The sequence below is a fragment of the Phallusia mammillata genome, chromosome 3, assembly GCF_965637545.1.
Source record: "Phallusia mammillata chromosome 3, kaPhaMamm4.hap1.1, whole genome shotgun sequence".
In the NCBI taxonomy this organism is placed as follows: domain Eukaryota; kingdom Metazoa; phylum Chordata; class Ascidiacea; order Phlebobranchia; family Ascidiidae; genus Phallusia; species Phallusia mammillata.
In genome coordinates, this window is record NC_137254.1 from 2,515,063 (window position 1) to 2,539,354 (window position 24,292).

A 24,292-nucleotide genomic window follows, 5' to 3' on the forward strand; every position below is an offset into this window, starting at 1 on the left:
TCATGCGTGACAAGGCTTCCCTTGTGAGCTTGATGACGGGCTATTTCCTGCGCTTACAAAACGATATCAGTAATACACTGGATACAAGGCCAAACTGCCACCCTAAGAATTACGGCGCTCAAAGTCATTTGTTTGCACACAGGTCATAAAAACATTGCAAGCTGAACAATTAATCAAGTTTATAGAATTTTTCTGGCAATTGTATTTTTATTCCAACGTTTCGACGACCTGTATAGGACGTAAGTTGGGTAACTGATGGAGTTTAACACTCAACAGTATAAAATATACAACCACAAGACAATCAACAGTCATGTAAAAATCTGATCCAAATCAGAACATGCTTAGAATTCTGAGCATTAGAGGTGTTATTAGCAACATTCGTTAAGGCCTTTGACGTCATAAGGCTGTAGTAACATATGGTCTGTTGCCTTTATTACACATGAATCTTTTGTTTGTGGTGCGCAGCTTGGGTTATCAAGAAAATCGAAGCAGATGGCGCGTCTGCATAACTGTATTTACCATCTGTGAAAGTTTTATCCAAATCCAGCTAAGATTTCATGCCAAAAGTGCTTGGACAAACTTCGGCGAAAATAAAAATAGTAAAATCAAGATGCATAAATACGATAACCAAACACATCACATTCTGTACTTTTCTAATAAGATGCGTTTTTTAAGATGCGAGGCCCCAACCAGCCTCGACATATGACGACCGTCTGATAATCTTGTAGTTTCCAGTTTAATTAGACCGAAACAAAGTACGCAAAAAAGAATTGAAAACTACTGAAAAATAAAGGGTTCTTCCTGAAGTAGACAGGTGGTTACTGTAATACCGTCTCATCAGTGTATACCTTAGGTCGAAACACTGTACACCAGTGATGGGAAGAGTCGAGTCAGTGACTCGACTTGAGTCCGATTCGAGTCACCTTTTTAATAGACTTGACTTGAGTCGAGTCTCAGCTGTGAAAATACTCGACTCGACTTTAGTAGAGACTTGACTCGTACTCGTTATTTCACCAACAAACAAATTACGTCATAACAGATTCTGGCAATGTGGTCCAATAACACGACATTGCATCTGACGTGTATTTAGGGTTGAGGGTTATACGATGTTACAGAATGTTTTAGCCTTTAGCAGCTATTTTCGACTTGGTGCAAATTGTGTTGCTATGTATTATTTCACAAAGCGAATCAAATACAACTTGACTTACATTTGTAAGGTTTAGGCCCCGGCAAACCCGCAACTTTAAGGGAACCGAGTGTTGGAACTGATGCATGTTTTGCGCATGCCTACATAAGTGCCATGGATATGCGCAAGTTTCCTTTTCCACTTTTTCTCGTGTCTACTTAACCGTGACGACAACTACGCACTGACGTCACTACACCAACATAACGTAAGGCTTAAAGCGTAATAAAATTAACCAACACAGGGGTTATTCTACCTGCCACCCTGGGCATTTTCTACACATTTAACCATGACGACAACTACGCACTGACGTCACTACATCAGTGGTCCGGTTACACGCAAATTGAAGACTTTGTGGTAGGACAAATCTGTAAAGGCAGAGCTAAAAACTGTTTACTATATTTTTAGGGCGAGAGGCAAAACAGATGTGGTAATAAATGACATGTATACTTTCCGTAATAAAACAAATTATTACTGCTATAAATAAGGGAGTAGAACCGGAACCAAACCCTATTTTTTTAAAAAGCAGTCTGTATTACATTTTGTGTTTTTTAAACAGTACACTGAGGAATATGGTGTAATGCGCGGTCAAAATAAAAAAGACCGGGTTTGCTCAAACCGCAACAAAACCCGAACCCGAAAATATACGTTTTTCAAAACTTGAACTGAACCCCTACAAACAAAACCAAGTGAACCCGAACCGAACCGAAACCCTTATGATAAGCGGTTCGACTTTCTGATCTAGTTGCTTCAAAACATATGTTAATTTCCACGTTGAACCAGATACAGCCAATGTTGCTCAATACAACCTACTTTGCATGTTTCAAGTATTTTGCGCACAAACGTTTTCTTTGGCAATCACTGACTTGTTTAATAGTCCTTTGGTTCTGTATTGAAGAGTCGTCCTTTGTGTCCGTTGCTACTCAAAACCACAGTTGTCTATTTACTAACCGTTGTATGTAAAATAGCATTGCCAGGTGAGGTACTTTATTGCTATTAATGGTAAATTTGTTGAATGTGTTGAATTTATGTAGAAACTGAAGATACGCTCTAAATCAGCTCAAAAAATGCGTTATCATCAGTCCCTACATAAATTAAAGGCATCGAGCATTAGAAATAACTGTAGAAATGTCTCCTTTGATCTGCAAGTCAGTACTGTATGTAAGGCGAGCTTTTTTCATGTCCACTCAACCGTGACAACTACGCAGTACACACGCATCGGTGCGGTAGAGTTACTAACACGATAACGAGGATCTACCCCCCAAAATGACCTAATTTCCGGTAGGTGGCGCAATAGATCATTCCGCGCCAAAAAGGCGTTTGCGCCACGTTTGCAACAGTTTAATTAAGTGGCGTTTAATTAAGTTTTTAGCTATAGGTGAATTAAGCTGAATTTAATTTAGTGTAGCTTAGTGAAATTTAGCGTCAGTGAAATTAAGCTAAGCTTTAGTGAAATTAAGCTAAATTTAATTAAGTGTAGCTTGAAAACAATTAATTTTCGCAAGCAAACATGGTGAAGGACTCAAATGCACAAGATATGACTCCATGCAATGCTAAAGAAGCCACGTAGGTTGTTTTGTAAATAAATTGAGAACAAAAGGATAGTTATTTTTTTTGCAGAGATGAAAATGCAAGAACCTTGCATGAATTTGATTTTGCAACATTAAACCAAATTCAAAAGGTTGGTAATTGCGTGAAAATTTTGATACATGACTTAAAGTATATTTTTTTGGCTGCAGTGGTTTCAATGTAAAGAAACTGCAGAGAAATCATTTATGCAATTCCAAACTGTGACGGATTTAAAGCTACATTTGCATAAATCAAAGACATATGGTGGGTCTACATTTTAACCTTAGTTTAAAGAAATTTATTCATCTGCATATATGTAACATTTCAATAACATATTTGTATATGTACACATATATTTAAACACATAAACTTACAGACATTAAAAAAAGCAAAGTGTGTTGGAACAATGACACTCCATACATTACTGTTCAAAGTAATTGCTGGAAATCATTTCAGCAAAATGAGGAGATGGTTTTCAAGCATGCTTACACGATAACAATGTTTGAAGTTGCTATGTTTCCAACCTTTAAGGTATCAAAGTTGAAAGTTTAATTATTTTAAAAATATAATTTATTTTAAAAAGAGATAAGGTTTATTAACAACCTGTCCTTTAGACATGTTCTTTGTGTTGTGATAAACAAATATTTCAGATACTTGGTCACACAATTTTCTGCTTTATATGTAGAACAAGTCACAGTTTAGACGGTGGGTAGTAGGCAAACACATCAAAGAAGCACTTTCAACTGGAAAGCAGCTGTCTCAACATACAGCATTTTACTTAAACGTTATAAAAATTCCCATTGACATGGTTTGTATAGAACTAAATGTACTTAGTTTTCCTTTTGTGAACGTATAGTTGTTATAAAAGAAACATGTCCTTACATTAAATATTTTTCAGCTCCCCTAAAGTCATTTTATTATATTTGTAGCAGTTAACGGAGACATTGCCTACAGAAAAAATATGCAAGTAACTCAACCAAGTAGATGAAACAAATTTGAAAGTTTTGTTGTCCTATACTTTTTATGTGGTTTAATAAACTATTATTCTAATACATTTCAGTGGTTTTCTACGTTTAAACAAGCCGAAAGGGCAGTTGAGAAGTTTGAAATTACCACTTTAACCAAATTTATTGTGTACCAAAAAAAGTGTTATGGTATGTGAAACATTTCTATTGTATACTATTTTGTAAAAATCAACGGTCGCGTATTTATTGCTGATCATGTTATGTTGACAAAGATATCTCAAAAAGTGGTATTCGATGGGACAAAGATTTTATCCCATATGTTATTGTAAAAAGTGTGTGGCTGGAGTGCCAACATGCCAAAGATCAAAATAAGAAAATAAATGAAAAACGTAAACCATGCATTCCCAAACAGGTATGCTTGTGTGTTACTCATTACATTGACTAAAAGACAAAAATAGTATTTTGTTGTTGTGTGCAGTTGCTTGATCATCCAAATCCTGCCAAAAAAAAGATGTGTATTCAAGGTTCAAAAAAGTGCAACTGCAAAGCAAAAATACTAATACAAGAAATACTAAGGTTTCCCCAATTTCAAGTGAGTATTTTTTTCATGTTAATACTCCAATAAAAAATAATTTCATATTTACTGATGTTTGCTGTTGTTAATATCAGGTTATGGCAAGATCTCGAAACCCTAGGAATAAGTCAGCTGTGCTTATTCACAAGGCTTTGAAAGATGAAGCTTCAAGGGTCCATGTTATTGGAGAAGTATGTGATAAACACCATTATTGATTCCAACATATAAATGTTTTTTTTTGATTTTTTAAATCTTTACCTTTTATTCTTTCTACCAAATATCTCCATAAGTGATCATTGTTTCACCTAATATAATAATTTGACATACATATATGTGTTTGTTTGTATTGTAGGCGGCAGGATTTCTTCAAATGGTTGATAAGCGGATTATTGCTAAAATTGATGAAATGGTAAATGAAGGCATATGCAACATTGGGGAGATCATGAGAGGCCTAAAATTATTTGTGGTGCATGAACTGTTTAAAAATGATAATGTACCATCAAACACAAACAGAAGATTTTTTCCGACAAGAAAGGATGTCGAGTTTTGTACCAAGTGACTACTATGCCTTCCCCTTCACACAAGGTAACTTCAAAAGCTCCCATTGTCAAGCCAATTTTGAACAGTTTTACACCAAGTGTAGAAAGCCTTAGAGCAGTGGTTCTCTATCTTTTCCGGGTCGCGTACCACCTGAAATTTTTTTTGTATCGCTGCGTACCACCTAATGTCTCAAACCCTGTTTGAATAGATACCAAGAAATAAGCCAATTTTCTCAACCCGGCTAGCATATTTAGCAATTTCAAAAGAAAGTCAAAAAACACGAGTTTCGCCCAAACCAGGGCTGATCAGTTGGGTCAGTTGAGTTGCAATTTTAGATTGGACGTAAATTAGGTATCGCAGAAAGCTACTCGCGTACCACCTGAAAAGTCCCGGCGTACCACTGGTGGTACGCGTACCACAGTTTGAGAACCACTGCCTTAGAGGTTACAAACGTAATGAACAAATTTTGGTAAATGGAACAGATTACCTTTCAATTGTGGAGTTAAAGTCACTAGAACCAACTTTACCAAAACATGAAGAGCAACTATTAAAAAGAGTTGATGAACGCTTTGTAGCTGGATGGCTTTATGGCGAAGTAATTAACAGTTTTTTGTGGCAGATAGTTTTTGCCAACAACCATACTTTGTATGTCTGTTCTATGGTGGCACAACACCTTGAAAAAAAGGGTCCCATTGAAAATCTTTGGCGCGGCATGTCCCTTACAGACAAAAAGCTTATTTTCATTCCATGGAACCCATCGCAGAGCCACTGGATTCTTTTGACAAATGATATTAAAAAACAAAAAACTTATTTACTTGGATCCTATTGATATGCCTTGTATTAGGACAAGTACAAAGCTTCAAGCTGCAAAGGAGTTGGCTGATTACCTGCTGGCTGAAAAATTCCATTTCCAACTAGAATCAGTGGAAGTTCCAATGCGAACCCCACAAAACGATTCTTCTAGTTGTGGTGTTTTCATTTGCATGTACGCAAAATGGCTTGCAGCAGGCACAAACCTTATGCAGCCTGCTTTCACATTTGTATGTCGAAAAAATATGTTCCACTGTGTTTCTGGTAACTGTCTTCAAGGAAGTCTGAAGAGAGACCAGTGTAAAATATGTCAAACTGGCACCATGTTAGACAATACCAGCATTATGTTAAGGGAATGGGTTGAGATGCAAACAAGGATTTCACACCAGCTGTCTTTACACAATTTCACAATGTTCCATTGTGGACAATAGGTTTATATGCCCTTAAATGCTGCAATATCTAGTTGTGCATGTAATATACAAAATATTTTTTTTGCATTACATTGTTTAAAAAGTTTATCAGTATCAGTACAAATGCTTTAAAAGTGTTATTACCTAATAAGCATTTTTCCTGAAACACATTATTGTGGTCAACCCTTAAGCTTATTCGCTTGAACGCCTGAGTGTGGTTAACCGTTAAGCTTTTTTGCTTGAACGCCTGAGTGTGGTTAACCCTTAAGCCAGGGGTGTCCAAACTTTTTTTAATGGGGGCCAATTTTTACCAGGTAAAGACGCTCGCGGGCCAATTTTTTTTAGAATTAGATACAAATATACGAGATTTTTGAGGAAGTTGTGAGATTTCGTTGCGTCAGTACCATGTACACTTCATTTTTACCAGTAAAAAAGGTTCCATGGAAAGCTTTAAAGCTTATCCGGGAAGTCACAAGTCGCCACAACCCAAAACCTTAATCCAAACTATGGCAGGCCATACGCAACCCAATTAAAAAACAGCCGCGGGCCACGTGAAATGCCGCCGGGGGCCGCATTTGGCCCGCGGGCCGCACTTTGGACACCCCTGCCTTAAGCATTTAGCTTCAACGCCTGTGTGTGATTGACTCACTGCAATAGTATTTTACTATTACGGCAAGAAGTTTTGAACACTTCAACAGGTGTGGTTAGCCTTAAGTCTGCAGATTTAAACCCTGTAGTCTTGAACGCTTAAAGGTGTGGTTAACCAAAAAGCCTAAGGCAGTAAAAAAACCCAAGGCTTGAACGCTCAACAGGTGTGGTTGTACTACAAACCCCCAGTTTCATAGGGCTACTGGCGAGGCGTCTGGGTTATCCCATGGGTGTGGTTGGAATTCTCATGATAGTTTACATGAGTTCTCATATTAGTAAATAAAATCCTAAATATTGTTATCTTTTCATCATAAACATAACTGCCAAAGAACTTGTATATATGGAACACATTATGCAGACACTTTAACAATCACTGTTGTGATCATCAGCACATTGTTATTTTTACTTAAAAACTTTCAAAAAAGACACTATAAACTAGTGATGTACCGAATCGGCTAAATTTCGATTCGGCCGAAACCGAATATTCGGCGGTTTTGCCGAATAAATTCGGCCGAATCAACCGAATCATTTATGACGTCACGCGAAGTCGTACGCTACGCGTTTGACGTGAAAAAATGTTTATCTACCAGGCAGCCAGTGCAAAATCGTTGTGTTTCGTCCTTATTTCAGTTCTGTGGGGTTTAAAATTGCCTTAAGCATGATTGGCAACCTGCCAATGAATTACTAATTTTTTTGACTACCGTGGGAAAAACGATAATGTGTTGAAAAAGATAAACATTGACGCAATTTTCGTTATGTTTGGGCTTTTGAAAGATTGCGTGGACCTTAATAAGCAGAAAAGACACGTTTAACGCGTTAAATTTGTGTTCGTAAAAGATTCGGTTTGGGCCGAATCGCAACAAATTATTCGGCCGAAACCGAATCTTTGCAAAAATGATCGATTCGGCCGAATAAATTCGGCAAACCGAATATTCGGTACATCTACTATAAACCACTTGTTCATTTTAATTTCTCTTCTTTCTGCAAAGCACAGCAACAGTTTCAAAAAACTTCACACTTAAAGGCTTTTACCATACTTACATTTTCCACTGGGGTGTCCTACAAAAATGGTGATGTCATTAGCTCTATCATAGACATAGTCAATTGGCATAAACACCTTACTGAAATCCACTGTCTATGTGTTACAAATAATTCTACATACTTACTTTTTTTTAATGGGACTCTTCTTAAGTCTAAAAACACAATGTTGTCATCTATTTTATAAACAGGCATATTTTAAAAAATTGGTCTTACTTCTGTTCTGAAATTTGCTTCTGGGAAGCCATCTGTAAATAATAATGCAATAGATGGATTAATTACACCAAATTTCAGTTACACCACATTGCTTACTTTGCATTTGGAAATATTTTATTTTGTCTGTGAAATATAAGACATATAATAGTAACACATAGTATGGTAATGGTTATAAACAGGTCACTTACTGTTGTAGGGCCCTAAATTTTCGATAAGGCATAAACCTGTAAAATTGAACATATATACAGCATTTTTATTTATGTTAAATCATCGGGCACACAGATTTCCTAATTAACAATCAACTTTATTACCTTTTTTGGCAATTTTATTTATTTATCTGTACAATAAACACAATAAATTAAGTTCTCTTGCTAAATTTTTAACGATTACTTTACAATTTAAAACAATTCACTTTGCTGTCAGCTTGTTGCTGCAGCTCTATGTGACAATTATCACAGTTTATAAATTTTACGTCCATTTTTTGGCAACTCTACATGATAATTAATAAATTTAATGTCAATTTTATAAAACAAATAAAACATATTTAAACTACGCACCACAATCTAAGTACACTTTAAATGATACACCTTTTTGGCGCGAATGCTCTATTGCGCCACTTACTGGAAATTAGGATCATTTTGAGGTGAGATTCTCGTTATGGTGTAAGTAGCTCTACCGCTTATCGGCTTGTCAAGTCATGTTAGAAACGAAAGAGATGGAGCAACACAAAACAGGCGTTTGTGCAGAGACAATGACGGTAAAATAGAAAGACCGATGGCATACTTTGATGCGCATAAGTAAAAACGGTGGTGAGGTCACTATAATATTACATTTGTGTCGGGTTAGTTTTGTTGTTATTGTCATATGCAGCGGTTTATTGCAGTTATATCATATTGTAAAATGCAAGTAAACAGCTATATAGTTAAGTTAATTTTGAACCTGCAATATAAAATAACCGTTTAATCAACATTTAATTTGCGTGCAAGTACGGTGGTACACCCTGGTGATGGTGCGTCTAATTTTCATGTATCTTGAATAAGCACCTCGCTACATCCATTAAAAAGTGATGCTCAAAAAAGTTTTTGTTTAATACTTTTATTTACACTTACAATAGATAACATTTACAAAAATTTAACTGACATGTGCTAAGGGAATAAGAGTTAAAAACTTTAGGTAGAACAGTTTATCTATGTAAACAAAAGGTTTCTTGTCGCCCGATGGACAAATGTTGCAATAAAGGGGCAAAAGATTAAAGCAGCCCTTCTCGTATTGCTTTGAGCAAGGTTTAATGCTGACACATCATAGTAGAACGTAGTTTCATCTGCCACAATTTAGTATAAAAGCGATGGCGAACATTTTTAATTAGAGTACATAACTCGGAAAGAAACAAAGTGAGTACAGATTTTATTATATGTCAACATCAATGAGAAACTTGTTGCTGCATCTTCTTTGCAAGTCTTGCAATCCTAAGCTTGAAATGTATAGTTTTTAGCCTAATACACGCAGCAGTCATATCTAAGGCGAGACGAAACGTCCTACCACAAGAATTGACTTCGGGTTTCAATTTTCTTTCATTGCAATCAGTTACTAGCAAATAATTCTAGATTAGACTAAACCAGTGGTTCTCAAAGTATGGGTCGCGACCCAAACATGGGTCGCGCAGGGTCACAAAATGGGTCGCGCTGTGGTGATTCAATTCTGCCCAAACGAACTTTGTTCATTTCAATTTTCAAGTATTTTTAATTCTCAGTCATGACTGAATTATTGTATCATAGGCATTTTATGTGGCTTTATCTTAGTAACCTTGGAGTATTGCAGCATAAGTAAATGGTTTTCTGAGAGTTTTGATAGCACCGTAGCCAAATACAGCCTCACTCGACAACGCTATGCAGTAAAATGAACCAATCATTATAACATGCAGACAATAGCCTTCCAATTATCTGTTACGCACACGGCGATTGTAACACGTTAGCACGGGGAATGATAGGAGGTTAATCATACCAAAGTGAATTTTGGAAAGTAACAGTTAGCGTTGATAACTATTCATACAAAAATAAAAAATACATTTTTGTTGTTTGAGGCTTGGGTCGCAAGATGTTCATAAATCTCAGATTTGGGTCGCGGTCAAAAAAGTTTGAGAACCACTGGACTAAACAGTATAATTTTAAACCTTCAAATAAATCAATTTAGAACCTTTCTTTGCCAAATGAAGTTTAGGGGGACTAGCACTTCAGCAATTTACGTTTTTAATTATACATATGTATCTGCCTTTCCACGAGCACGGGTTTTATTCTGTATCTTGTCTGGAAATCTGCATTTTGTTTACGCCAAATTTCCCTACCGGGTTGACTATGGAATGACCAGTACAACATGAATGCCATCAATCCTAAGCATTGAAACTGGTATGGAGCAAGTTGTACGTTTATATAAACATATTTGTTGCCCAACAATTGACTCAACAACCTGTATTTTAAGACAATAGGCATTCTGGTTATAGGCTTGAAGTTAACTGTTGTGTTGCGTTTTAACAATCATTATAAATTTCTGAAACTACAAGTGGGTCACTGAAATTCACGTGGCGGACTACTTCGTGACCCGCGGATCAGTGGTTTCACAATCTCTGTTCTAAAGCGAACTTCTTAATTTATTTGTTTTAATCAAATTCTCCTCTTCTCAGTTGGTAGGGTCAGCTACTAAATTTTGTTTCAGCGCAAAGAATAATATAATAACAGTGTACATTAAAGATGTATCTACGCGTAGAAACAAAAGGGTTCTGCTGGAGCTACAATAGCTGTTTAGCCGTATTTAGTTAGGTGATCCCGAATTTGGCCTAAGATTTTGGGGAAAGGCGAGAAAGTTATCTTTTACTAAATAAAACTAGCTTACCCAACCCTGACCACAAATATAGCGGAATCACCGCCCCTAACTTGGTAAAAACCAGGTCAGCCTGCACTAACGGCTTGTCGCTAAAACCAAAGTTGAGATGGTCACACCGAACAGGGCCTCAACTAAAACAAGTTTAATAAAATATATAAAAGGCGGTAACACTAAATAACGAGCCCCTTTCAACGTTTCAACACAATACGATACAATACAAAATCCAGCGCTACCACGTTTTTCCACTGCACTTACAAGTCACAACACTGCGTACCACACGAGGCCCAAGCGAGAACTGCCTCAAATCTAAAACGAAGCACGGCAGGCACAAAGTCACGTGATCTCTGCGTCCAATTACAACGTACAGGTGCGACACGTCGACGCCCAAATCATTGGTGCGAGACAATTGATAAAGGAAGCGAATGTAGCGGTACATTAAAACGTGTGAATACATAACGTGAAAACGAAAATACAAACAAATATAACGTTAAATAAAAGTGTGAGTGGTAAACATTATGAAAAATGTGCGTGGTAAATATTATCAAAATATAAACAAATATTAACAACATTGTGAAAACAAGGTACATTAAAACAAATAGTGTAAAAAATCATTAGGAAAACAACTGTGAAAATAAAGTAACAAACTTATGAAACATTAATTATTACCGGTGCAGGAATAAAACAAAGAAAATAACAATGTGCGTACGCGCTCATTACAGCTGTCTCTATCCGTTTAAACAAGGCAAATTTGTGCATAAATGTTTTTGAAAAAGGAGAAAGTGAGTTCTGCGTATTGACTGCAATTTTGGTAAATTCAATTAAGCAAACGTCGCCAAGTACTTGAAGAAAATACATGGGCGGACAGACAATGAGGTAATAACAATTAAAAAAGTTGACATTTCTGCGGACAAAAAATTAGCCCATATGCAGGCAGGGTTATTGGAAAACTGCATTTTTTAAACAAAACACTCGTGGCATATAAATAGTGGACCTCGTGGTGGTACATGCATATAGAATTTATCGCATGACTGCTCATTTGTATGTGAAGAGGAAAAAAAATTGCAATCGCTACAAGTACAATACGCCATGTTTTTGTGCAACAAACAACATAAGGTTAACGCGTTGTTGGACATTAAATATACAACACAAAACTATACAAAATTGTACATTTTAGAAAGTTTCTAACAATGCAAACGCAGATTGCCTGCATTAGGCGTTTGAAACGGTTTTATACTTTTCAAGGACAAACAACAGTCGCTTTACACCATATTTTGCCATCGCAAATTTCAGACGTAACGTTGTTTTTTGTTTTGTTTCTAGAGGTTGTTTATAGTTGCCAGGCAGTGGGTTATATCCTTTGGTGTAGTGAATATCCTTTGGTGTACTGAAATTGACAGTTCTCCGCTCTTGAGCACAATAGTGGTTAAAATCACGTCGCTTCTAAAATCACAAGCAGAATAAAGAAATAATAATGACATATTTTACTATTTTTTTTCTGCGACTAGCAGCAATACCAAATGCAGTTTGGACAAACAATCTTTTTTATGATTTTTTTAATGTGCTTCAATAGTACCTAATATTGTGGTGGAGCAGCGTCTTAAGTGCCTGGGGATCGAACTGTTTTACAATTTGGGCATACAACCAATTCCGCACTTAAAGGGATAGTTTCGGCTAGCTATTACTGACAAACATTTTACAAGAAATTAATATGTTCGATAAAAACAGAACACGAATAAAGTTTTATTTAAAATACGTAAATATAGTTTGCATGTATTTAAGATGGAATAAAGGGTCGTATAATAATGTTCATTATTCATTTCCTCGAAAATAATAAAATACGCATATCGAGTCATGCTCGGAATCTTTGACATGCTTCGCTTGTTCCCTTATTTGGGCGGCTTTAAAGACTGCCTAGTTAGCGTACGATGCTATGTAGCAGCACTGTTGGCATAAACAATATATTCCTACATGGTTTAGCTTGGGAAAATCACCAACACGATTGTGTACTTGTATAGTTAAACTACGTGATACTTAGGCCAGGCGCGGTCTACAATGTCGAAAACCTGTATAGAATACTTTGTGGACATGGCCGTTACATGCGGAGCCATGTAAAGATTTACTTTCGTGGAACCAAAAACTAGAAAGGTGGCTTTCTAATATACTTCCATTTTTTTTATTCTTATATCCTACATACCAATTTACTATGCACATCATTTGATCCACACATATGATTGTTTTTGCAACCAAAAACTAATGGGTCCGCACACGCGTGTTTGTGCAGACTTATGATTGACAAATGTTCCGGTTATTTTTAGATTCTCAGGGACAAATTATCAGAAAGCATTAACCCGACTTTACAAAAGTTTTATCCGTATTCTTTTTGGATCATTATTGACATATAATTAAAAAAAAACAGTAAAAAAGAAACGGAAAAAAATTAAATTAAATCTCTTGCTTTGATCTTGATATTGTCGTCCAAGGTCAGTTTTTAAACACAAATCTTCCTATAAAGCCTTAACACTGGTATTACAGACACTATAAATTAAAAAGCTATTTGCTACAAAAGGTATACAGCATAACAAAATGTTTTTCACTTAACTTTGTTACACAAAACGAATACCATTGACTTGTAGTAACCTCTCACGGTTCAGACGCCGAACGACCGTTTAATGACCCTTTCGCACCGTTTTCAATAGCACGCAGTCCTTAATATTTAACAATATCGTTTTCCCTTTTTTATACATGACTTAAGTATTGATTCTTGAATTGGTTTGTCAAAAATAAAGAAGCAACGTTGTGACGAAAAATCGTTCTTAACTGTGCGGCCAAGCTGACAACGAAAATTTAAAGACCATTTATCGCGGCTTTCGAAAAAGTCGGTCTTTATTTTTGCACGTTGTGACGTGCTTGCGTTTTATTGTTTTTTTCCTTTGTTTATCGTGCACTGTACTAGTCGAATTCAGTGTTATTTAACCTGATGAAGACGACCTGTATAGGACGTCGAAACGTCGGAATAAAAATACATTTGCCAGAAGAGCTCTTTGAACTTGATACTATGCCTGGCAGCAATAGCTTATTTATCAACTTTGATATTATGCCGTTAACTAAAAATTATTCTATATGTATGAGTATAAAAGCAATCTTAACTGTTAACAAGGTCGAATGGCATTGTTGACCAGCGATTGATTCATGGTCGCGTCTTTTCGTGCTGATTTTGCCCAAGTAGTTAAAATTTGATATATTGTCCTGGTATGTGTTAATTTGCTCTAAATCCCCAAAGCTTTATTAGAAGTGAAATACTAAGACTTGTTTATCTAGTTTAAGTTATGATATTTGAAAATGCAAAAGTTTCGGGAATCTTGTACCTTTTAGGAGATGTTTTACTCGTCGTGCTGCTCGTGCGAATCCATTCTCCGACGTTTGGCAGCTGGGCCGCAATATTCTGACGGCTCCGAGTCTTCACACTAAATTAAACATGGGTTGTAGATAGTTCATATTAACCAAGATAGAAATGAAACGTTTTGTTTATGCAATGCTAGTGTTAATATGCAATAGACATGGCTCTAAACCTAGAGTGCCAAACACAGGGGTCGGAATGGTCAATACATGGGGTGATAAGCCTGTCATGGGGTCGCTGAGGTGTAGTCATGGAATGGCTGTACGAAACACTCTAACTTGGGGTATGATAACCATATTTCAAAGAGGTGTAAAAATGCGATTGCACCGGGCCTCCAAACAATCAGTACGCACGAATAAACTTGCAGGGCATTTAAGCAAATTTCATGAAAATAATAATAAAATGTTGAACCACTGAAATCAGTAAATTGTTACCCAACTTGATGACAAATGTCATGGTTTTGCCAACTTTATCTGGTGATTGCAAAATGGGGTTTAGCAAAAAAATACAAAAAACTTACTCTTAAAATTTCAAATATGTTTGCGCCACTGCTATAGTTTCTGGTACTGAGCTCAAAATTAAAGCTTGTGAACCTCCTACAACAGTGGTGTTCAATCTTTTTCACCATACGACCTATTTTAGGAACCCGATGTAACTGACGACACCCAAACATTTTCATCGTTTTTGTCGCAATAAGTAAAATAAAATTTGAATGTAGGCAAAAATAGTGGTCTGAGTTCTCGCAGCTTTGTTAACCGTACAGTGACAAGTAACAAAGTATTTAAAATCATCATTTTTGATGTCGTCCTGTTATAATAGGCCGGAATTTGAATATCGAGACATAAAAAAGTTAAGGACTTTTTATTGCATATAAATGTTTTACTTTCGGGTCGCAACCCACAGGTTGAAAACCATTGTTTTAGCGATGTTTTAATCGCAACGACAAAAGTTACTTGTAGAACAAGTTTATCTACCTGAGGAGTTTGACTGGTGGAAAGCACACCTGTAACATATAAAACTTATGAATTAGTAACATATAAGGGGGACAGATATTCAGAGGTCATTTCAAATCTAACTTACGTTTGGTGGTATCAACGTTCCCTTGAGATCCTACTATTGATCCTCCGTCAACTATTGCCCCTTCCATGTGAACGTTCTGCTCTTGTTTTCCTTTATTGACTGTGTTTAAATGGCGTTTCAGTTTATTGCTAATTTATAAAGTATTTTTTTCTTGCTATAAGCTTTTTTGCTAGTGAACAGTGTTTGTATTTGGTGTGTACATCTTTTCATAAAACTGATGAAATGACATAGAATTGTTGTCGTAAACTAATCCTAACTTTACTAACACAAGTTTCTGAAACGTTATTTTACCCCAATGAAACTAACAGCTTACTGGTTATAGATACTGCTGCAACATCTGCTTTTTGTAACTTTTTAGCAAAGGGATTCATAAAAAAAGTTCCTTCATCTCCTTTTCCATAAACAGTTGATTTTCCGTCAGTTGATTTGATTAAAATTTTGAATTTGTCGTCTGTCTCTTCACGGTTATTTTGGTAAATTCCTATTTGAAATTCAAAGAGTGGTTTTGTACAAATTTCATATATGTCCAGTGTCGTTGGATCAGTGTCAAACCCGACAGGGCTCAAAATTTCGAATGATGCCCTTTCCGAACTGAAATAAAAATTGAAAAACTAACAACCCTGCCTCGTATTGTGCATCGTATTTTATACCTAATTTTAAATGATCCTTGGTGTACTTCTTTTCTTAGGTAGTCAGAATTTAATAAATGAACAGCAGGAAAGTCGCATATAGAAACATATAACAACCGCTTTTTTGATTCCTCGGAAATAGACTCGTGGTCAAGCTTACATTTTAGAATTTTAGTTTTCGCCCAAAAATAATCCTTTATTTTTTCTAAAACATACCTGTAAAAAAATAATTTCATTAAAAAAATGCCAGGACGTTTACAACGACCGATTCTTGCCAGGTAAAATGAGTTGTATTGAACTTGTGTTTGAAATCACCATTGTAAAAAACGGTTTCAATGTCCTTCCATTTCAAACCATCAACACTTTTTTTTATCTGAAGTGTGACAACAAAGTTAAAAATTAACAGTTAAACCAAAAAATTAAAAATTAAATTTAAATGATACCACAATCTGTTGTCGAACTTCCGAAACGTAGCATGTTGGTAAAGTGATAGAAATATCTCTTTTGAATTTTAAATGATTAGGTTCGCATTTAAGCATTGGAGTCAATTGGTCCTAAGCGAAATTAGAGGTGGTTAACTTTAGTTTACTGACACAAATTTTGTTTACCGTTTTGCTACGTCTTCCGTAACATGAAGTGAGTTTGATTGTGGTCGGTTGACTCAAAGCATTTTGTGGAATATCAACAATACATCCTCCAACCGTAAGTGTTGCTCCCTCGGATCCAACAATTAACGACTTAGTTTCAAAAAACTCGTAGTCGTCCTAACAAAACACAGCATTTTTTACAATATGCTTTTAGCTTGGTACACATTTATTGAATGAATAATAGTGTTCTGGATAAAACGTGGTGCTAACTAATTATAGCGCATTAAACATTTTTTATGGAAATAGCAAACTAGAAACAAAATCAAGCACACAACGGTCCTTAAAAACAGAAAGTTAAAAAAAACTTACCCGGTGTTTCAGCAACTCCAGTTTTGGTTTAATAATTTTCATCACATCAGCAGGCAAGTTGCCAGATTTTTCATAATTTTGGCGATCTTCTATATTGTACAAACAAGTCGCAATGTGCTCACCACCTTCGTTGCCAAACAAATTTTCTCCCACATCAAAATATCTCATCTAGCAAGACAAGTAGATAAGAAACGTGTTTGGAACAGGACATAGCCGAATTACACATATACGAGTAACATTCAAACAAGTTATATTGTAGTATTTTCTGACTGAAAGCGATTGATAAAAAATAATGATACAGAAAGTTTACTATTAAAGCCAAGTTAATGGACGTACCTAAACTTTACGCAACAAAGCAATTGTGCATATTAAATAGTTGAATCCCGAGAGCTAAAATTGAGTTTAACAGAGTTGAAACTCAATATAAATTTGACAACTTACTAAAACCTACGTGAAACCAAACCAAAAAGCCGAGTACGATTTGCACTTTTTGCGTACCGGGTATGGCCTTTTGTAGATGGCTGATGACAATTTGATTATCCCACTATCAGTTATGAAACAGTTTTGGAGACAAAGTTCATCAATGTTGTGTATGCAAGATGCTAAATATTTTGCTCCGTCATCTTTTACTTGATTCCACTCGAGCGATAATCTTTCCATCTGAAAAGTCAATGTCCAAAAATGTTAACCTTTATATGTAAATTATGTTGGTGTTTTCAGTAAATATCAAAACAAAACGAATATTCAAAGTACAAGAAATTTGAAACAAACTAAATCGTAAACGACAAAAAAATCGTTTTATAGCTTTCCCGATAAACGAAGTGCGTTGAAAAGTAATATTATTATAGTTGACTATTTGGTGACATATTTAAAAAATATTTAGGGTTTTCGGAGAAGAATTTTAACTTTTAGGCGTATTTGTGGGGGAAAATCATGTTTCTGGATGAAGGTACAATATTTTGCTATGAATAACAAAAGCTTTAAAGTTGAATTTTTGAAAAAAAGAATTCAGCAGTGAAAAGGTTAAAACCAGCCCTGCAGAAAGCACTCTAATTGAAACTGTTTAAATAATCGGCAAACTTCCGAAGCAACCGAAATTCTTAAATTTTATCAATTGAAGAAATTTGGTTTCATCACTGCTTGTTTTATCGCACTGCAAGTTTCAAAAAACAGTACGACTAAACAACGAGCGAATTTAAACCAAATACACTTACCCACCCTATAACAATGGATTCAACTGAGTCATATCGCTCCATGGTTTAGGCCAGTGGTTCCCAAACTATGCGCCGCGGCACACTGGTGTGCCGCGAGATGTCATTAGGTGTGCCGCAAAAAATATGGAAATTAAAATCAATCAAGTAGAGTAGCAGTACCAGGTGCTTAGACCACTAGGCCAACATGCTCCACGTCTCTGAGATGTTCAACTAGGCTATTTAACTATGAGAGTGACCTGTATAGCGGCTTTATGACTTTATAGTCAGTGCCTTTGTCAACATATGTTTTATTCAAATGTTCGAAGTGCGCCAAATATTTTTTGTTTTTTCTAAAATGCGCCTTAAAAGAAAAAAGTTTGGGAACCACTGGTTTAGGCCAACACGGTTAATAATAATAAACAGAGTTGCCCTATGACGAGGAAAACGGACATTTTGGAACGAAAACCAAAAATGTGCGAAACCGGTTAATCGTAGTTGATTTATAAGGTATTTTGGTGCTTTGTTTTCCGTGACCTTAAAATTAATGTAAACACCAAATATCAGAAATACTTTTATGCAGCAGACGGCCATTTGAGGACAAATAAAAAATAGTTAAAATGACATGCTACACATCCGAAAAATGACTGTGTCATACCTTTTGCTTTGGGCGGTTATGAGCAACAGTTAAGTCCAAATTTACAATTTTTAAGCGTTGTTTGACAAACAAAAAACGCTTAGTAAATTTTCGTCCGATGACCACCAAAGAACACAACAACCAATGAGATTCACACTAAAATTCAAAGCTTTTCGTATTAAACAAGGCGACTAGTGGTCTGCATGTTAGGTTCATTGCGTGATGAGAGCGATCTTACGTCGTCAAATGCGTGATACGATATTTCGATAGTGCCACACCGATTTTTTTTTATAAGAAGCATCCTTCTAGGTATTGTGTTTGTAGCTAATCTTTCCTGTGTGAATTTGAGACAATTTATGTTCTTGGTCCAAGCTAGTTCATTTGGATTTAGATCAAGAAGCGCGATGCATTTACAAACAAAGTTTACAAAATTACCGGCTTGGTCCGATCGCTGATGGCTGATGACAGGGCTTTGGTGCCCCTGCTCGTGATTCCACAATCCCGAAGTCCAAGTCGGTCAATAAAATGGATGCAAGTAGCTAAGACTTTCGCTCCACCATCTCTAATCGGATTGCGCGCCAGCTCCAATTTGTCCATCTATGGGGCAATTGTATGTTAACGGCTTTATTAATGAAACAATTATTAGAATATAAGCTTATATGTTTATATTTAAACAAGCACCCGATTACGCGAGTTTCTCAGTTTACATCTATACCTTGCTCTCTGTAGTCAAATTTATGACAAATCTCCCGAATAATGCAACAATTCATATTAGTCACCACCCCCTCATCCCGGAACACAGAATTTTAGAAAAAAGAATTCAGCAGTGAACGGGTTATAACCAACCCTGCAGGGAGCACTCTAATTGAAACTGTTTAAATAATCAGAAACTTCCGAAGCAACCAAAAACTCTTAAATTTTATCAATTGAAGACATTTGATTTTATCACTGCTTGTTTTATCGCACTGCAAGTTTCAGACAAAGTACGACTAAACAACGAGCGAATTTAAACCAAATACACGTACCAGAGGGGTGACTAATATGAACTGTAGCATTACGTTATAGTGTTACAACTTTAGATGGTTTTCAACTTTCGTGTAATTCTTAGCAAGGGGGCATGTAGTCATAGACATAAACTTATATATTTGTAATATCACTGAAGTTTAAACGATTTTATAATATGCTTTAAGGTTTTGTAATAAAACTTGATATGATAGTGTAGTTCTTTGAGAATGGGATGAATCGTAGAAAATTTAAATCATTTGTATACACGTTGAAAACCAACGCCTACCGAGTTTGTCCGTTTGCTGATGGCTGATGCCAACGCTTTAATACCACTGCTAGTAATTCCACAACGTTCAAGGTCAAGTTTTTTAATGTTATGTACGCAAGTTGCCAACTCTTTCGCTCCATCATCCTCGATAGGATTGAAACAAAGGGACAACTTCTTAATCTGTAAATCATTTCATAGTTACGTATTAGAGATTGTTGTCTTATTGAAGTTATACACTTAATTTCTTAAAATGCAGCAAATTCACTGATCAGTAAAAATATTGACTACCACAGCAGGATTGATGTAAGATATTAGAAATTATTTTTGTCAAAATCGTTTGGCCTGTGAACAAAAAGTCCCCACCTAAGTAAACTTAAATATATCAAAGTCACAGATTGAAACTTAAGTAGAGGGGAAGTAATAAATTCTTAGGATTTTGTACCTGGGAAACCCATCGTTTTAAAAATCGTTTGCGGGTCACCACTTGTGTGAAACCTTGCGAATTACTGTAATGAGCGCAACAAAGCTAACGGGTCGTACAGTGTGTAAACAGCAGTTTGTACCCTGTACCGTATCGTCTATATACAGAACACGGGAAATAATTTTGCTCTTTCCGTCAATGAGATTTGATAAAAGATAATTTATTGTTGGACGTTTGGTCAGATCAAATCCTCCCTTCTATAAGTCAACAACGCCAAACTGTCGTATAAAAGTCGACCGACAAGCGTTTTTTTTTTACGGACCAGAGCTGTTGTTCCGCCATGTAAAAATATCCATAGGTGTGTTTTACTGTGTTCATTTCATCATACGCAGCAACTTTCGATTTTACACTAACGTGGGAGAGGACAAATATTTGTTTTTACTGGAACTCCACTCCAGGGCCGCTACAATCAACACGGTCGCTTATCTGGGGGAAATGAGTATCTATAAATCTTTTACCGACGTTGGACCTCGTAACTTATTTCGGGTTTCTGTTGATTACAAGCAGAACGGTTGAATTTGGTGTAAAAAGTTGTGTGATCGGGGAGCTCGTGCGTTATGATGAATTGACCAATTGACCGACTTTTTTACCATTGTCACAGAGAAATGACGATATGCAAATTGTTCATTACGTTGTACTAGGTTATGTCGCTGGGAGTGACTTGGACACTGAGAGCGGGGCTTTGGGGTAAAGTTTTGTGTTTGCGTATAGTTTTGTTATTGTTGGACATGCTTTTTTTGTTAGGTACAAAACCTTGACGAGATAGGCAAAATGGATAGTACATAATAAATATATCAAGTGTCATGGTTGCGGGACTTGCGTTTGTGGTCACAGTTGTCATTTTTAACAAGCAGCCGTTTTTCCACTGGACTTGACCGGAAGTTTCTTATCCTAAGCATGTGGGCAAACATACAATTGACCGGGTAAAATATTTGGAACGTTAGATTCCTCTTCGATGAATTAAACACCGCGAAATGTGATTGCCCGCCACTGTTTTGTACAGTTCGTGCGACTCAGCCGTGGCATAGCTGTTTGAGCAGTTTGTAATAAAACTGCAAGGACTACCATTGTAATACAGTGTTTTGTCAGCAAAAGTCAGTTTGCCGAAAATATAACATTTGGGGTTTATCACTATTGACTGCAATGTGTCCAAGTTCTCATTTGACTCTTTGAAACTTGACTACGGGTTGATTAAAAAGTTATCACTTGGACGAATCAAAATCAGCGATGATAAAGAAGCTTTACCCTATTTAATTTGTAAAATAGCTGGTAGTAAAATTAAAAAGATTTCATAAACGTGTTATTAACTAAGACAGTTTGCGAATTTATTGATATAGTATTAAAAACTTTTTCAATTTAAATATGCTTGCTTGTTGGCAAAAGAATAAGCACGATTACCCAGCTTTGGTCAAATGAACAAATGAAAAAAAGTCAAATTTTTTAATACGTTAGGTATCTAGTGCGAAACACGATTCTTACTGGATTCGGTCGCTTGCTGATCGCCGAGGACAATGCAACAATGCTTTCGCTAGTGATGTCACAATCCCAAAACAAGAGCTGATCAATATTATGTATACAGTTAGCAAATGCTTCTACATCGTGGCATTGAAGTGAACTGCTGTTGAACAATATTTTTTGTATCTGTAAAGCAATGATATAATTTGAACTTACTACTTGTTACAGAAACAATAAAAACACCTGAACATAAGTGACTGGTCAGCAGTAAAGTTTACGAACGAGTTTCAGCGTCTTCATTTTAAATTGCTGTGATCAAAAATCATAAAGCACGATTTTTGGTAAATTTTAGATTTTTGAATAGAACGTGTTGTCAACTAGAAAGGTGGCGATCCTATATAGTTCCAGAAACAATCTACAAACATAAAAAACCGAAAACACATGTGTTCATGCGAATTAGTTGCGGTAAAAAAATGGTGCAAATATTAACCCAAAGTTATAACAGTTTTGTCCACTTTCGTTTTACTACATTATATTGTCAAATATTTAGGTAAGTAGTTAAAAAAAAAAAGTTCTTCCAATACTCTTGGAATTTTACTCTGTAGCTTTGATCTCAATTTAGCTGTCTAGAACCAGTTATGTTAAAATTTCCTAAAAAAACATTTTTCACTTTAATGTTATTCAACAACGTTTTGTCTGACATTTATCGAGTTCAAATCAAGCCTAAAGTATGAAACCTTCGCCAAAACTAAAAACGCACATGCTAACCAAATAAAACCATATAGCATTGCTGCGCAAAAACAGCTGATTTCAATCATCAAAAAGACTGTCTAGTAAAACGTCTGTTTGAGTTTGAAGCACAGGTCTACCAAGGGAATCACTCTCATGTGATTTGTGTGCTCTGGGGCGTGAAGGTTTAGCGAACCTTTTTTTTTTTTTGTGCAAATATTGGGGCTGTAAGGGTAACCAACTGGTCCGAACAAGCTAAATTTTTAACACGAAACGCACTACAAACAAATGGTCAGCGTTTCAGCACATTAGGAGTTCTGTTTTCCTGAAGCACTGGTAAACCTAAAAACAAATACTTGAGAATAAAGGGGTAAAAATAGATAAATTCAACAAATTTTGAGTGGAGCACTTTGGGTGAATAACTAACAGGTGTGTGAAGTTTTGTTTATAGTTGTTTGGTATCGGTTTAGTTCTACTTGCTTACTGGTTTGTTTAGGTTTGAGATTCCTTCAGCAAGATGTTGAATGTCTTCAGTTTTGATTTTACAGTGGCGAAATTCCAAACTGTTTACTTTATGCAGACAGTTGACGAAGATGTTTAGTGATCCTCGGGGCTACATAAAGTCATAAAAACATACAGAATTATATAGCTTGTGCTTCGCGTACTACTAATTTGTCGTATCGTCGCAATTCATATGCACAATATCGTATCAAAAGCGAAACAAACTTAACTCAACAATTTTGATAGCCGCAGCCTAAACAATGGTGTCGCATTTGAAAAAAATCGTCCAAACTAAGTATTATTTGGTTAACAAACATATTTTCCTTTACAACGCGCCGATAAGCTAAAGCAAAACTGTAAAAATCACTTTTTAAATTAAACTTTACAACAGTTTCTCACTTACCAGTATAGAGAGGTTGAGATATAAATCGTGAGATGTTATCGAGTGACAAATCAAATCCGTCAAACCAGTTACCTCTGAAGTCGACAAAAACGTTTTTTCGTAGCGACCAGTAGTTGAAAATTTTGGATTAACCCTAATCCGCTTTGGAATTTGATCCGCTATTTTACGAAAAATTGCTTCATTTTGTGCTTCGTACACTAATGAACACCACGTTTTCAGTTGACAAGCCATGTAAGGTTTATAGGAACTGGACAAAATGGTTGTCAACATTCGACTTCTTTGCATCCATTGTTTGTCTTTGAATAGTTCATAAAATTGTGATTGAATATTAGGATTGAGAAAACCAAACATATGGCGATCGACAGGCAAAGTTTTCAAAGGAAACTGTTTTACTAAACTGTTTAATTGTTGATTTGACATAAAAACAGCAGCATAAATAGCTGCAAAGTAAAGTTTCCAAACATCATGTGTAAATTCATTGCTACAATCCAACAACTCAAATTGAAAGCTGGCTGCCTTGTCATGAAATGTCGATGAAAACATTGACAAATTTTTATACGATTTATCAGATGTAAGCGACTTTTGAGTTTGATTCCATGCTAAGCGTGCTAGCCCTTCCAAGTTTAAATCTTGATTTTTAAGTTGTTCAGATTTAATAAGCATCGAAAACATTGTTGTCAATATTTCCGTTTCTGTTTTAAAATCTCTTTTCGGATTTTTGAAAACTACGT

General features: G+C 35.9%; 1 protein-coding gene and 1 pseudogene across 1 annotated transcript; both read right to left on the bottom strand.

The window, feature by feature from the left end:
* Positions 1–24,292, bottom strand: part of LOC145218176 (uncharacterized) — a 280,341-nt pseudogene that overhangs the window by 249,462 nt on the left and 6,587 nt on the right.
* Positions 16,491–24,233, bottom strand: LOC145218000 (ribonuclease inhibitor-like). Its single transcript, XM_080085401.1, has 8 exons — positions 23,562–24,233; positions 23,142–23,270; positions 21,953–22,114; positions 20,011–20,172; positions 19,155–19,316; positions 17,391–17,552; positions 16,893–17,060; positions 16,491–16,700 (listed from the first exon to the last, which is right to left on the bottom strand). The coding sequence occupies exons 1-8, from the start codon at positions 24,231–24,233 to the stop codon at positions 16,491–16,493; spliced, it is 1,827 nt and encodes a 608-aa protein (XP_079941527.1).

Bases quoted from the DNA above. Each gene is read 5' to 3' on its own strand.
- LOC145218000 (XM_080085401.1), bottom strand. From the start codon at position 24,233: ATGTTTTCGATGCTTATTAAATCTGAACAACTTAAAAATCAAGATTTA. The intron at 19,317-20,010 runs GTAGGCGTTGGT...ATTGCCCCATAG, and splicing joins TCAGCAAACGGACAAACTCG to ATGGACAAATTGGAGCTGGC. The intron at 17,061-17,390 runs GTACGCAAAAAG...TTGTCTTGCTAG, and splicing joins TCTACAAAAGGCCATACCCG to ATGAGATATTTTGATGTGGG.